Source organism: Lissotriton vulgaris, unplaced genomic scaffold (assembly GCF_964263255.1).
Source record: "Lissotriton vulgaris unplaced genomic scaffold, aLisVul1.2 SCAFFOLD_542, whole genome shotgun sequence".
Taxonomy (NCBI): Eukaryota; Metazoa; Chordata; class Amphibia; order Caudata; family Salamandridae; genus Lissotriton; species Lissotriton vulgaris.
The window spans coordinates 666,932-683,150 of record NW_028250708.1 but is presented as its reverse complement, the minus strand read 5'-3'; the positions used below and the strand labels follow the sequence as shown (position 1 = coordinate 683,150).

Genomic DNA, 16,219 nt, shown 5'->3' with positions numbered 1-16,219 from the left:
CCTTACCCCCGCCCCTCAGGTGTTCATGAAAGTGATGGCGGTGGTCACAACTCATCTGCGCAGATCAGGGGTTTCAGTCTTCCCCCTATCTCGACGATTGGCTGTTGAAGGCGGGCTCGTCCCAGGCAGTGTCTCCCACCTCCAGACTACGACCGACCTCCTGCATTTGCCGGGGTTCTCCATCAACGTGCCGAAGTCGCACCCGATTCCCTCTCAGAAGCTCCTCTTCATCGGAGCGGTTCTGGACATAATGCAGTTTCGGGTCTATCCTCCCGAACAGCGAGCCCGGGACATTCGGACTATGATTTCGAACTTTCAGCCCTTGTCCCGGGTTTCGGTCAGAATGGCCCTGAGACTTCTGGGCCTTGTGGCCTCCTGCATCCTGCTGATCAGTAATGCCAGGTGGCATATGCGGGCTCTGCAGTGGGACCTGAAGTTCCAGTGGGTGCAGCATCAAGAGAATTTGTCCGATTACATCCAGACCTCAGAGTGCACTGCACATCAGCTGCAGTGGTGGCTCAAGAATCCGCATTGGGTCAACGGCAGATCCCTCTTCCTTCCACAACCAGTCTACACTGTGGTGACGCATGCCTCCCTTCTGGGATGGGGCAGCCACATGGGAGAGGCAGAGTTCGGGCTTCACATCTACCTTCTGGAGCGCCGGGCGATTCTTCTTGCACTGAAGGCATTCCGTCCGGGGAGGTGTAGTGCAGGACAACACTACCGCCATGTGGTACTGCAACAAACAGGGCGGGTGGGGTTGTGGACCCTATGTCAGGAGGCACTCCGCCTCTGGACATGGCTGGAACATCAGGGCATTTCCTTGGTGGTTCAACACCTGGCAGGTTCTCTGAACGCCAGGGCGAACAAACTCCGCCTCTGGTGCATGATGGATCACGAATGGCGTCTTCACTCTGAGGTGGTGCAAGGTCTCTTTTAACAGTGGGGAGAGCCTTGGTTCGATCTATTCGCCACCAAAGAGAATGCGCAATGTTAGCAATTCTGCACGTTGGAATTTCCAAGGCGGCACTTGCTCGGCAACGCTTTTCGTCGCGAGTGGAGTTGCGGTCTGTTATACGCCTTTCCACCTGTACCACTTCTGCCCAGAGTGCTGAAGAAGATCAGGCGCGACCGAGCCCAAGTCATTCTTGTGGCTCCGGATTGGGCATGAAGAGTCTGGTATCCCGAGCTGTTCAACATGGCCATCGATCCTCCGATCAGACTGCCTCTTCGGGAGGGCCTTCTGTTGCAGCAGCAGAGGACGGTCCTCCACCCGAACCTGTCAAGTCTCCACCTCTTTGCGTGGAGATGGAGCGGCAGCAGTTCACTTCTTTTGACCTGCCTCCCGAAGTCTGTGACGTAATCTCGGCAGCCAGGCGTCCATCCACTAAGACGGTATACGTCTGCAGGTGGAACGCATTTGTAGCATGGTACACAGCAAAGGCTGTGGATCTTCTTACTGCCCCTTTCTCTGAACTACTCTTGTTCCTTCTCTCTTTAGCCCAGCAGGTCTCTGCTCTGGGCACTTTCAAGGGCTACGTGTCAGCCATCTCTGCTTTCCTTCGGCTGCCATATCAGCTTTCTCTTTTCAAGTCCCCGGTATTTAACTGTTTCTTGAAAGACTTAATGCATCTCTTTCCTCGAATTCCTTTCGTTATGCCTCAGTGGGACTTGAATCTTGAGCTAACTTATTTAATGTGTGGTCCTTTCAGCCGCTTCATAACTGTCCTTTACGTCTCTTAACCCTTAAGACTGCTTTCCTGGTTGCCATCACTTCTGCTAGAAGGGTGAGTGAGCTCCAGGCTATTTTCTCAAAACCTCCTTACTTGTCTGTTCATCCAAACTAGGTGGTTCTCAGGACCCATCCGCGCTTTCTTCCTAAGGTGGTCACTGCCTTCCACATCAGGCAGACCATTACTTTGCCGACCTTCTTTCCGCCTCCGCATCCTTTAAAGGAAGAAGAGGCTCTACCGTCTGGACCCAAAGCGTGCGCTCTCCTTCTATCTGGATCACACAAAACAGTTCCGGGTGGATGATCAACTTTGCGTTTTTCTACGTGAGCGCAAAGAAGGGTCGGGTCGTACACAAACGCACCATTTATCAATGGGTTGTGCTGTGTATTAAGGTATGTTACTCTCTGGCTAAAAAGGAGCCTCCGGTCGGGCTACGTGCCCATTCCACCAGGGCGACCCACTACTGCCTTAGGAAGGGGAGTGCCTCTAAATGACATCTGTCAGGCAGCCACGTGGGCATCACTGCACACGTTTACGAAACACTACTGTCTGGACAGCCAAGTCCGGAGAGACGGCTTCTTTGGCCGTTCTGTTCTCCAGGACGTTCTGGTGTGATCTTGGTTTGCAGACCCACCACCAGGGTTGGTATTGGTGGGGTATCTATTCTAAGATAAGGAATCTATAACTAACATGTTTCTTTCAGATGGACAAGTTACTTACCTTCGGTAACAATATATCTGTAAGAAACATTAGTTAGTTATAGATTCCTTACCGCCCCACCCACCCTCCCTGTTCTGCAAACTGATTTCTAGGGTTAAGGACATCCTTTCAGGGCCCTAGTTATGTGAATCATTGGTCAGTGTCTTGAATGGCTCTACGTTTCTGACGGGGAAAGTCATATACAGAACTGACGTCAGCACAGGAGGGCTGCGCCTAAGTAGCTGCCGCAACGTCATCCCGGCGACCATGACAACGGACGCAGAGCCGACGAACGCCACCTTCCGGCACGCAGAGGTACTGCTACCGAAAAAACTTTCCGGATCCAGTCTGACGCCTGGGGGCAATTCTAAGGTTAGGAATCTATTACTAACTATTGTTTCTTACAGATATACCGTTGCCGTTGGTAAGTGACATGTGCAATACTTCCCCAGTCCTGGTTCAGTGCCTGCTGCCTGGTATTTTGAGTGACTGAGGTATGCTTCTCTTAGGGGAGGCTGGAGGGTCATGGCTCAGGGTGGAGGGTGCAGGGTATATGTGTGTCCATACACATGCCTGTCCATGTGTGCCACCTCTCTGTGATGCCATGAGATGCTTCCCCTTTCCCGGTTCATTGTGTGCTGCCTGGTGTTGAGGCGTGACTGACGTATGCTTCTCGCAGTGGAGGCTGGAGGGTCATGGCTCAGGGTGGAGGGTGCAAGGCATCTGTGTGTCCCCGTCCACATGCGTGTCCATGTCCGCTATCTCTCAGTGATGTCTCCAGATACTTCCCGTGTCTCGTTCAGCGTGTGCTGCCTGGTGTTGAGTGACTGACATATGCTTCTCTTAGGGGAGGCTGGAGGGTCATGGGTCAGGGAGTAGAGGAGAGGTGGGAGAGCAGCTTTCTCCATTAGTTAGCCAGACCTACAGGAAAGAGGACCTTCTTTCTGGATTACAAACGACAGGGACACCTGTGGTTTCATCTCACCCTTCTAAACACCTTCAGTGATGCTTTGGGAAAGCGAGGTGAATGTGTACACGCCAGTTGCAAAGTGTCAGTGCAAACCAAAGCCTTCAGGACCCTGGTATTCTAAAGACCTTGATGACAATAAGCAATCCATTCACAGACGGGTCGGAACATGGAAGAAACAGAGCTCGGAGGACCTCTTGATGCTCAGACAGCTCCTCACACCGGCCAATGCAAAGCACTTACCAGCACTGTCCGTGAAGCCGCCAACTGAAGCAGAACGCTTCTCAAGACAGTCAAGCGCTGCAGAACGCTTCTCAAGACAGCCAAGCGCTGCAGAACGCTTCTCAAGACAGTCAAGCGCTGCAGAACGCTTCTCAAGACAGTCAAGCGCTGCATCAACCCCCTCCAGACCCAGCTATCCTTACCCTGCAGAAATGTGCAAAGCAATCAACCTTTTCTTCACTGAAACAAATACAGGAGATTCGACAGCACATTGACGATACTAAATGTCTGTCACTTCTTCTGCCCTCCCCCCCATGCAATCTCCCGATGGTCAGCCTCCTGAGCCTCCTCGCTCCCTGATCTGGCAGACACTGAAATCCCTCAGCGCCACTTCTTATGAAGATGTCTTACCATCGCCTTCATCAACGCTCTCTCTGGGGACGCTCTCTTACCCCGGCTTATCAATGTCAAAGCCTCTCACTCAAGGCCTCTCCCCAGAAGCTCTCAAGAGGTGAGTTCATCCCACTTTTAAGGAGACTAGACCCTGATGACCTCGCCAACTTCCGCCCATCACTCATCTACCGTTCATCAGCATGATCATTGAAAAAGCCGTCTATATTCAACTCCAAGATCACGTCAGTGCCGACCATCTCGTGCACGACCACCAGTCTGGCTTCCGATGATGCTGAAGCACGGACACCTCCACCTTGCCCATGGTAGACTGTGCGTTCTTTACCACAGATGACGACGACCCCTGCCTTCTGGCATTGTTGAACCTCTCGGGTGCCTCAGGTGCCTCGGACTCAGTGACCATCGCACCTTCATACACACCCTCGAGCAGCGTATGGTATTCATAAATGATGTCCTTTATCCGTTCTCATTCTACCTTCACAGCCGGTACCAGCCGGTTCATATGGCACCTCCAGGTCGTAAAAGATCCCGTCACATGTGGAGTCCCCCAGGGTTCCATACTGTCTCCTTCAACCTTTACACGGAGCTGCTTGGTGCTCTGGTCACAGACAACAGCATCAAGATTCACTAATACTCCGATGATACACCTCTCTACTTGAACTTTGTATTGTCCTATTGATGGGCCGCCAAGAAAACAGCATTCAAGGACCGGTTGGACAACAACGCACACAACTGCAAGGAACTCTTCAACATCGTCAAAGAGCTTTCCAACCCCAGCGCAGGAAACAACGACATCACCCCATCGCAAGACCTCTGCAACTCCCTGGCTTCATACTTCCACAACAAGATCGCGGACATACACAACAGCTTCAACAACCAACCAACGCACACCATGACCGAACAACCACCCCCCACCACCACCCTCCACGCCTGGACCCCGATCAGCACCGAAGACACCATCCGCACGATGAACTCCATCCACTCCGGATCACCGACCGACCCCTGCCCTCACCACGTCTTCAACAAAGCCGACGCTGTCATCGCACCCCACCTGCGAGACATCATCAACACATCCCTCGACACCACCATCTTCCCCGAGAGCTGGAAACACGCCGAACTCAGCGCCCTACTCAAGAAACCAACAGCGGACCCCACCGACCTCAAGAATTACCGCCCCATCTCGCTCCTCCCGTTTCCAGCCAAAGTCATCGAGAAGACCGTCAACAAGCAGATGGCCGCTTTCCTCGAGACGAACGGATCCCTCGACCCCTCACAGTCCGGCTTCCGAGCCAACCACAGCACCGAGACCGCCCTCATCGCCGCCACCGACGACATCCGAGCCCTGATGGACAATGGAGAAACAGCGGCCCTCATCCTCCTAGACCTCTCCGCGGCATTCGACACGGTCTGCCACCGCACCCTAGTACGGCGCCTCAGCAACGTCGGAATCCAGGACAAGGCGCTGGAGTGGATCACCTCCTTCCTCGACGGGAGAACACAGAGAGTCCGCCTACCACCGTACAAGTCAGAGGCCACCGAAGTCATCTGCGGCGTCCCCCAAGGATCATCTCTGAGCCCCACCCTCTTCAACGTCTACATGAGCCCCCTCGCGGCCATCGTACGCAAACACAACCTCAGCATAATCTCCTACGCCGACGACACCCAGCTGATCCTCTCCCTGACCAACGACCCCGCCGCCGCCAGAGCCAACCTGCACGAAGGGATGAAAGAGGTAGCCGAGTGGATGACGACCAGCCGCCTGAAACTGAACTCGGACAAGACGGAGGTCCTCATCCTGGGCTCCTCTCCCTCCGCCTGGGACGACTCCTGGTGGCCTCCCGCCCTGGGCACCGCACCCAAACCGACAGACCATGCACGCAACCTGGGCTTCATCCTGGACTCCTCCCTCTCCATGACCAGGCAAGTCAACAACGTCTCCTCGGCATGCTTCAACATCCTACGCATGCTACGGAAGATCTTCTGGTGGATCCCCACCGAGACCAGGAAGACCGTCACCCAGGCCCTCGTCACCAGCCGACTGGACTACGGCAACGCCCTCTACGCCGGGACCACCGCCAAGCTCCAGAAGAGACTCCAGCGGATCCAGAACGCCTCAGCCAGACTCATCCTCGACATCCCACGAACCAGCCACATCTCCGGACATCTGCGAGACCTTCACTGGCTCCCCGTCAACAAAAGAATCACCTTCCGCCTCCTCACCCACGCACACAAAGCCCTACACGACCAAGGCCCGAGCTACCTCAACAGCCGAGTCAACTTCTACGCTCCCAACCGCCACCTCCGATCAGCCAACCACGCCCTCGCCGCCGTCCCCCGCATCCGAAGAGCGACTACAGGAGGAAGGTCCTTCTCCCACCTGGCCGCCAAGACCTGGAACTCCCTCCCGACCGACCTGCGCCTGACCCAAGACCACCTCTCCTTCAGGAAGAAGCTGAAGACCTGGCTGTTCGAGCAGTAGCGGCTCCCCCCCCCCAGCGCCTTGAGACCCCACGGGTATGTAGCGCGCTTTATAAGTGTCACTGATTGATTGATTGATTGATGGAAGTGAAACTTACCCAGGGGAACACACTCTGGACTATGGCTGATCCAGAATGGGTAAAGTCTTCAAGAATCAAAGTCTGAGACACACAAAGGGTCACAGGAAGCCTTTGGTGGAGCTGAATATACTAAAGGCGAAGACTTTGAGCCCTGCAGAATGAATGAATGAATGAAACACATTTATAGAGCACACTGCTACTCAGCAAGAGTGTCCCGGCGCTAATGGTCTCAAACTAACAAACCTGACACACACCTAGCACTGAAAGAGCCAGGTTTTGAGAAACTTCTTTAAACCAGTCAGGTCAGCTGTAGATCTGAGAGAAGCCGGTGGTTGGTTCCACCCTTGAGCTCCCATCAGCCCGAAAGATCTGCCCCCCACCTGGGCAAGGCGTACTCTGGGGACACAGGCCAGGCCCTTGGCAACTAGTGGCTGACTCTTGCCCTGAGGTATCCGGCGCTCTAACCATGAAGGTCTTTGAAGAACATTACAATGGCCTTAAAGTTGATCCTTTTACTCATCGGAAGCCAGTGCAATGCCACAGTCCATCACAGATGGAGAGCCAAAAAAGGCAATTTCCGATTTCTCGTAATTACATTCGAGCCAGTTCCTATTGAGCCAGGTGAACACTTTCTTGAGACGTGATCTGATCCTCTCACCACCAAAATACATTCCCTTCCCGCAGGTGAGTCGTTTGTGTATTATCAGCATATGAGATTATTTTGGCCCCAGAAGCTTCCGCCAGAGATGCTGGGGGCGACAGATAAAGGTTGAAGAGAGTGGGGCTTAGAACAGAGAACTGTGGGACCCTACTTTCAGGTTGGGCATGGGAGAAGCAAACAGGGGCGCCAAATGTCCTGACTTTGTCCTCCGCCGATGCCAAGATCACTCAACCTCTCCAGGAGCATGTCATGTGGGACCGTATCGAAGGCCGCCAATAGGTCCAATAAAATAAGGAGAGCTCTGCCGCCTTGGTCACGCTTTTCCTTGATGTGCTCTGTAATCTCCCACAGAGCCGTCTCCGTACTATAACTGGCCCTGAAGCCAGATTGAGTGATGTGGAGGAGATTATGACTCTCAGTGTAGCCCGATATCACTCTATGCACGTGCTTCTCCAGCGCCTTAGAAAGAGAAGGTAGAAGAGAGATGGGCCTGTGGGTACCAGGCACCTTCGGATCAGCAGAAGGTTTTTTAAGGAGCGGAAGAATTTTGGCACGCTTCCAGATGGAAGGCATGAGGCCCATTGAAAGAGATGAGTTCATCACCTTAGCTTGGAAAAAGTATCCTCTGACACAAGACTATACCTGGAAGACATAACCCTCCTCTCTGAACCTCCCACGTGGAGGCAGCCGGCCTCAGCAGTCTAATAGGATCGCAGGAGAAGGAACAGATCGTTATCCCGTCAGGGATACCCCTAGCCAGGCTCAAGTCTGGAGGGGCCCCCAGTGGACCACCATGCAGACATGAAAGGCAGCTCACTGAACCCACCCGGGGGCAGCAACCAAGCAAAGACAGTCTAATAGGACTGGGGGAGATGTTATGGATACCACTGCCCAGGCACCAGGACAGATGCTCCAAAGATTCTAAGTTGGAGTAGCTGAATAAGCCTTTCTTCCTTTCTGTGAGTCTCTTTTAGCGCGGGGACACACCAGTGGTGTAAGGATGTACCATGTTACAACGCATACCATTACAACTACCTACCGTTACAACGCGACCATTACAACGCATACCATTACAACGCATAGCGCTTTGAGGTGCTGGATAGTGGTAAGTATAATTTACTATTCTAACTCCAGTCCCCGTGGACCCTAGGGACGGTGTTGGATAGTAAATTATACTTATTCCCTATCCTAGAGCGCCCCCCAGCGCAATGCGTTGTAATGGTATGCGTTGTAAAAGTCGCGTTGTAATGGTAGTGCGGAGTAAAAGATGCGTTGTAACGGGTGTATACCGTGGTGTAACCATGCGCTCTATGAATGGATTAAATTAAATTGGAGATCTGCTGAGTTGCCTGCACGCCACAGGCCAGCTCTGGAGACATACCCAGGCTCTGCAAGCCTGACCCTGGAAGCCTCGGAGACCCTTGCACTTTACTTATGTACACCCCTCCAGTTGGGTGGGGCCTCTGTCACGCCTGGGTAGACTGCATGTGCGTTACACCTGTGAACCTGATTGATCCACATGCCATGTACCTCTGTCTCTGCTCCAGGATACTGGCCATTCCCCTAAACATGGCAACATTGACTGTGTCTCTGCTTGCACTCTCCACACCTGTAAATTGTGTCTGACTGTCAGCATGTATCAGTGTGTGTGAGGGCTGTGGTGTGAGATGTGTCGGTAGTCTAACCTCTCACAGACCAGGCACACGGCAGTGCTGTATGAGAGGAGTGTCGTATGAGATGTGTCTGTAGTCTATCCTCTCACAGACCAGGCACACAGCAGTGCTGTATGAGAGAGGGCTATGGTGTGAGATGTGTCTGTAGTCTAACCTCTCACAGACCAGGCACACAGCAGTGCTGTATGGGAGAGGGCTGTGGTGTGAGATGTGTCTGTAGTCTAACCTCTCGCAGACCAGGCACACAGCAGTGCTGTATGAGAGAGGGCTGTGGTGTGAGATGTGTCCGTCTATAGTCTAATCTCTCACAGCCAGGCACACAGCAGTGCTGTATGAGAGAGGGCTGTGGTGTGAGATGTGTCTGTAGTCTAACCTCTCACAGACCAGGCACACAGCCTTGCTGTATGAGAGAGGGCTGTGGTGTGAGATGTGTCTGTAGTCTAACCTTTCACAGACAAGACACACAGCCTTGCTGTATGAGAGAGGGTTGTGGTGTGAGATGTGTCTGTAGTCTAACCTTTCACAGACCAGACACACAGCCTTGCTGTATGAGAGAGGGCTGTGGTGTGAGATGTCTGTAGTCTAACCTTTCACAGACCAGACACACAGCCTTGCTGTATGAGAGAGGGCTGTGGTGTGAGATGTGTCTGTAGTCTAACCTCTCACAGACCATGCACACAGCAGTGCTGTATGAGAGAGGGCTGTGGTGTGAGATGTGTCTGTAGTCTAAGCTCTCACAGACCAGGCACACAGCAGTGCTGTATGGGAGAGGAGTGTGGTGTGAGATGAGTCTGTAGTCTAACCTCTCACAGACCAGGCACACGGCAGTGCTGTATAGGAGAGGAGTGTGGTGTGAGATGTGTCTGTAGTCTAAGCTCTCACAGACCAGGCACACAGCAGTGCTGTATGAGAGAGGGCTGTGGTGTGAGATGTGTCTGTAGTCTAAGCTCTCACAGACCAGGCACACAGCAGTGCTGTATGGGAGAGGAGTGGAGTGTGGTGTGAGATGTGTCTGTAGTCTAAGATCGCTCTCACAGACCAGGCACACAGCCGTGCTGTATGAGAGAGGAGGGTTGTGTGAGATGTGTCTGTAGTCTAACCTCTCACAGATCAGGCACACAGCCGTGCTGTATGAGAGAGGAGTGTTGTGTGAGATGTGTCTGTAGTCTAACCTCTCACAGACCAGGCACACAGCCGTGCTGTATGAGAGAGGAGTGTTGTGTGAGATGTGTCTGTAGTCTAAGCTCTCACAGACCAGGCACATGGCAGTGCTGTATGAGAGAGGGCTGTGGTGTGAGATGTGTCTGTAGTCTAAGCTCTCACAGACCATGCACACAGCAGTGCTGTATGAGAGAGGGCTGTGGTGTGAGGTGTGTCTGTAGTCTAAGCTCTCACAGACCAGGCACACAGCAGTGCTGTATGAGAGAGGGCTGTGGTGTGAGGTGTGTCTGTAGTCTAAGCTCTCACAGACCAGGCACACAGCCGTGCTGTATGAGAGAGGAGTGTTGTGTGAGATGTGTCTGTAGTCTAAGCTCTCACAGACCAGGCACACAGCCGTGCTGTATGAGAGAGGGCTGTGGTGTGAGATGTGTCTGTAGTCTAACCTCTCACAGACCAGGCACACAGCTGTGCTGTATGAGAGAGGGCTGTGGTGTGAGATGTGTCTGTAGTCTAACCTCTCACAGACCAGGCACACAGCAGTGCTGTATGAGAGAGGAGTGTCGTGTGAGATGTGTCTGTAGTCTTAGCTCTCACAGACCAGGCACACAGCAGTGCTGTATGAGAGAGGAGTGTGGTGTGAGATGTGTCTGTAGTCTAACCTCCCACAGACCAGGCGCACAGCCTTGCTGTAGGAGAGAGGAGTGCGGTGTGAGATGTGTCTGTAGTCTAAGCGCTCACAGATCAGACTCAAAGCAGTGCTGTATGGGAAAGGGCTGTGGTACAGACCCCATCCCTCAATGTCCCAAAGATGAGTGGCTGTGCAGCCTGAAGTCTGGCATGTAGTAGGGTCATGTGTCTCTTGACAACTCCTTGTGATTGACACCCCTGTTTCTCTTTACTTCCAGGTTATGCACATCCGGAAGCTTCTCCAGAAGATGGACCGCCCCAATGGCTTGTACCCCAACTACCTGAACCCACGGACGGGGCGCTGGGGGCAACGTAAGTGTGGCACTCCCGCTCTGCTTGCACAGTCATGTCCGGCCGGTTGTATGTGGTGTGTTTCTTGCTCTGGGGGAGTGGAATGGGAGAGGTGTGAGGGTGAGGGTGACGGAGGTGTGAGGGTGGGGATGGAGAGGTGTGAGGATGGAGAGGTGTGAGGGTGGGAGGGGTGTGAGAGTGGGGATGGAGAGGTGTGAGGGTGGGAGAGGTGTGAGAGTGGGGATGGAAAGGTGTGAGGGTGGGGATGGAGAGGTGTGAGGGTGGGATGGAGAGGTGTGAGGGTGAGGGTGGCGGAAGTGTGAGGGTGGGGATGGAGAGGTGTGAGGGTGAGGGTGACGGAGGTGTGAGGGTGGGGATGGAGAGGTGTGAGGATGGAGAGGTGTGAGGGTGGGAGGGGTGTGAGAGTGGGGATGGAGAGGTGTGAGGGTGGGAGAGGTGTGAGGGTGGGGATGGAAAGGTGTGAGGGTGGGGATGGAGAGGTGTGAGGGTGGGATGGAGAGGTGTGAGGGTGAGGGTGGCGGAAGTGTGAGGGTGGGGATGGAGAGGTGTGAGGGTGGGGATGGAGAGGTGTGAGGGTGGGAGAGGTGTGAGGGTGGGGATGGAGAGGTGTGAGGGTGGGGATGGAGAGGTGTGAGGGTGGGAGAGGTGTGAGAGTGGGGATGGAGAGGTGTGAGGGTGGGAGAGGTGTGAAGGTGGGGATGGAGAGGTGTGAGGGTGGGGATGGAGAGGGGTGGGGATGGAAAGGTGTGAGGGTGGCAGAAGTTTGAGGGTGGGGATGGAGAGGTGTGGGGGTGGGAGAGATGTGGGGGTGGGGGTGGGGTTGGAGAGGTGTGAGGGGGGGCTGTCTCACGTGGCCTTTCCTCCTCCTCTCCTTGGCATGTGGTTGGTGTTTTGCTGTGTCCTTATATTAAAATCAGAGACATTGTCATTGTTTGGAGTCAGACCTACTGAAGAGCGGAGTCTGTTTCTGACGGTCACTGTGGCTTTGAAGACCAGAGTCTGTTTCTGACTGTCACTGTGGCTTTGAAGACCAGAGTCTGTTTCTGACGGCCACTGTGGCTTTGAAGACCGGAGTCTGTTTCTGATGGTCACTGTGGCTTTGAAGACCGGAGTCTGTTTCTGACGGTCACTGTGGCTTTGTGGCTTTGAAGACCGGAGTCTGTTTCTGACGGTCACTGTGGCTTTGAAGACCGGAGTCTGTTTCTGACGGTCACTGTGGCGTTGCAGACTGGAGTGTGTTTCTGACGGTCACTGTGGCTTTGAAGACCAGAGTCTGTTTCGACGGTCACTGTGGCTTTGAAGACTGGAGTCTGTGTCTGACGGTCACTGTGGCTTTGAAGACCGGAGTCTGTTTCTGATGGTCACTGTGGCTTTGAAGACCAGAGTCTGTTTCGACGGTCACTGTGGCTTTGAAGACTGGAGTCTGTTTCTGACGGTCACTGTGGCCTTGAAGACCGGAGTCTGTTTCTGATGGTCACTGTGGCTTTGAAGACCAGAGTCTGTTTCTGACGGTCACTGTGGCTGTGAAGACCAGAGTCTGTTTCTGATGGTCACTGTGGCCTTGAAGACCGGAGTCTGTTTCTGACGGTCACTGTGGCTTTGAAGACCAGAGTATGTTTCTGACGGTCACTGTGGCCTTGAAGACCGGAGTCTGTTTCTGACGGTCACTGTGGCTTTGAAGACTAGAGTCTTTTTCTGACGGTCACTCTGGCTTTGAAGACCGGAGTCTGTTTCTGATGGTCACTGTGGCTTTGAAGACCGGAGTCTGTTTCTGACGGTCACTGTGCCTTTGCAGACCGGAGTCTGTTTCTGACGGTCACTGTGGCTTTGAAGACCGGAGTCTGTTTCTGATGGTCACTGTGGCTTTGAAGACCGGAGTCTGTTTCTGACGGTCACTGTGGCTTTGAAGACCGGAGTCTGTTTCTGACGGTCAATGTGGCTTTGAAGACCGGAGTCTGTTTCTGACGGTCACTGTGGCTTTGAAGACCAAAGTCTGTTTCTGACGGTCACTGTGGCTTTGAAGACTGGAGTCTGTTTCTGACAGTCACTATGGCCTTGAAGACCGGAGTCTGTTTCTGACGGTCACTGTGGCTTTGAAGACCGGAGTCTGTTTCTGACGGTCACTGTGGTCTTGAAGACCTGAGTCTGTTTCTGACGGTCACTGTGGCTTTGAAGACCGGAGTCTGTTTCTGACGGTCACTGTGGTCTTGAAGACCTGAGTCTGTTTCTGACGGTCACTGTGGCTTTGAAGACTGGAGTCTGTTTCTGACAGTCACTGTGGCTTTGAAGACTGGAGTCTGTTTCTGACGGTCACTGTGGCTTTGAAGACCGGGGTCTGTTTCTGACGGTCACTGTGGCTTTGAAGACCGGAGTCTGTTTCTGATGGTCACTGTGGCCTTGAAGACCAGAGTCTGTTTCTGATGGTCACTGTGGCTTTGAAGACCGGAGTCTGTTTCTGACGTTCACTGTGGCTTTGAAGACCGGGGTCTGTTTCTGACGGTCACTGTGGCTTTGAAGACCGAAGTCTGTTTCTGATGGTCACTGTGATCACTGAAAAGGGCCTTCGGGTGATCAGATGATGCACCACAGGCTCACGGTGCCAAGCTCTAAGATCAGAAACGCTTTGAGTGATAGCGTGTTGTCTCTCCAGGCGTAGATGGCTGCCCCTTTCCTGTCGGTGATGATATGGGCTCTGAGTTATGTGGGAGGAGGGCCGACCCTTGCATACATCTTTTAGAATGGATCCTTTTCATTGTAAATTCCTCACTTTTGAGTACACATGTGCGCAGACTGGATGCGGAGCGTTGAAACAGCAGTGCTCCCGTACTCCGGGGAGTGGTGCAGTGTGACTCCGCTTTGACTTTGTTCCATCCGGAAGTGACGAACACACCGGCATATACGCTCCACCGCTGTGCACTGAAGTCAGTTCCTTTCTTTCCACGCCTTAAAACGCGTATCTGGAAGACCGATCCCTATTTTATAATCGGTAGGTTATGATTCTGTTCTTGAAACATTTTCAACCAGTGCGCAAGGGAACTATATCCTATCCAAAAACGGCAGGATTTAAACCATGTCGGGACTGTTGCAAACAAATATCCCTGACAGACTTGCATACGGTATGCCTATGGTGCTCGAGACATGCTTCCAAGTCGTGGGAGAGATACGCCTTTGTGACTCCGAAGGGTATCCGGGAACTTCAGGCGAAGTTGTACGGCACCAAACAGTCGAAGAAATCCCACAGGTCCCGTACTTGCTTGAAGTTGAGAGTGCAGACTTGTTGCCAAGGCCATTCCAGTGACACATCCTCTTCGTAGTTGAAGTCTTCAGGTAAGTCCAAATTGAAGTCAAAGAGGAAACCCTATATCTCCAGTGACCTCACTGGGATATCGGCCTGCCACTCGGTCTCGCTCCTGATTGACTGAAGAGCTGATTCCACAATTGATCCTGATGCACCCAGAGTTTCCCGGGTCTTTGGCATCACTGCATCCAATCCAGGCTTTTAAGGAGACCATCTTGTGCATTTTTGGCTCTCTTCCTGTTCCCCCTGATGCACCTGTGGGACCCAAAGATCCTCAGATGCCTCCAATCGTGATCTGTTCTCTGAACCGTCTATGCTTCTTAAACCCACTTGAGATCTCCTTATCATCCCCTTAGTCTACAGGCCAAGCCTCGCATTCATCCCTGCGTACCTTCACATCCTACTGTGCTTCTGCCTGGCCTCTATCCACCAACCCTTAGCAACCTCCTACTTCAGATCTCTCACTTGAGGTTCTCCTCCTTGTTCTCCTGACCTTGGTCTTCCTTTATGCACCTCCATACCCTCCTCTTGAGGTCCATGGCACTCACTGTCTCGCCTTTCATCCTTCCCCTTCCTCAGATCCCACTTTGATTCAACCTCGTCTCTTCACGTCACTCGCGACTCCTTCCACGTGACGTTTCGCCACCTTATGGTTTCTCGGTCTCCTTTATAGTTCTCCCGTATGCCAAATTTCCTAAACCTTCTCTCTTCTGTTCCTTTTCTGCCCTACCTCCTCTACGGTGTTTTTTTTTTTATATTCACTGTTCTCTTTCCTCTAGGCGCTGTGTTGTGACTGTTTGAGCCATTGTCGCTAGATTTTTGAGTTTATGCCTCCATTGACTGCTTGTCAGTTCTATGTACAAACTCTGCCTGTTCTTCTTTTGAACAACTTTTTTAAAAACAAGGGGAAAAAACTAATAATCAGATGTCTTTCTGGCTTATGTTATATTGGTCGAACGTCGAAACAAATCCGAGAACATATTGTGGATCTCAAGTCTTCAATCAAAACTAAGAACAAGAAGTTCAACAAAGAAATGATATCCTATGGCAACCGCAGTGCCAGGACTGTGAATGTGCCGGGTCACCCTGGAGAGGAGGCGGCAGCAGAACATTTATACTATCATGGATTGTTGGGGAATTGGTTTCTGCCATATGTTACAACTCCATGGTGTCAGCGAATTACTGCATTATTCTTGTGTTCTGTAACATTATGGTGTTTGGTAATATCTATTTGAAGGCGCTAGATGTTACATGACCCTGATTTTGAAAACAGTAGAAAGACTGGCATCTCACTGATGTGAACCTGATCATGAAAACAGTAGAAAGACTGGCATCTCACTGATGTGAACCGGATCATGAAAATAGTAGAAAGACTGGCATTTCACTGATGTGAACCTGATCATGAAAACAGTAGGCCTGGGTGGTAAATTCTATTCCGCTCGCGGAATTTGGGTAATTTTGCGTTCTGCTGCGATCCGCTGCTTCGCAGAATTTTATGCTTGTTTGCGCTTTCAAAATGCGTGTTCGTGAGATATTTTCCCCACAGCACTCAAACACTGTTCGCGAATAGGAAAAACACAATGCGAATGGACAGAACAAGCAAATCCACATGTTTGCGGAACTCTGCGTGCTTGTGGAGATTTTTTACAGTTTCGCTGAGCTTTGCGTAGCGCAACTACGCAAATTCTGCCCACCCCTAGAAAACAGTAGAAAGACTGGCATCTCACTGACGTGAACCTGATCATGAAAACAGTGTAAAGACTGACACCTCACTGATGTGAACCTGATCATGAAAACAGTAGAAAGACTGACATCTCACTAATGTGAACCTGATCAT

At 52.3% G+C, this 16,219-nt stretch overlaps 1 protein-coding gene across 2 annotated transcripts in view; it reads left to right on the top strand.

The window, feature by feature from the left end:
- LOC147663157 (mannosyl-oligosaccharide 1,2-alpha-mannosidase IB) overlaps positions 1-16,219 on the top strand; it is a 451,075-nt gene that overhangs the window by 301,618 nt on the left and 133,238 nt on the right. For both annotated transcript variants that reach the window (XM_086950629.1, XM_086950628.1), the window contains one exon: positions 10,991-11,084. In XM_086950629.1, the coding sequence (XP_086806755.1) occupies positions 10,991-11,084 (94 nt within the window). The remainder of the gene's footprint in view (positions 1-10,990; positions 11,085-16,219) is intronic.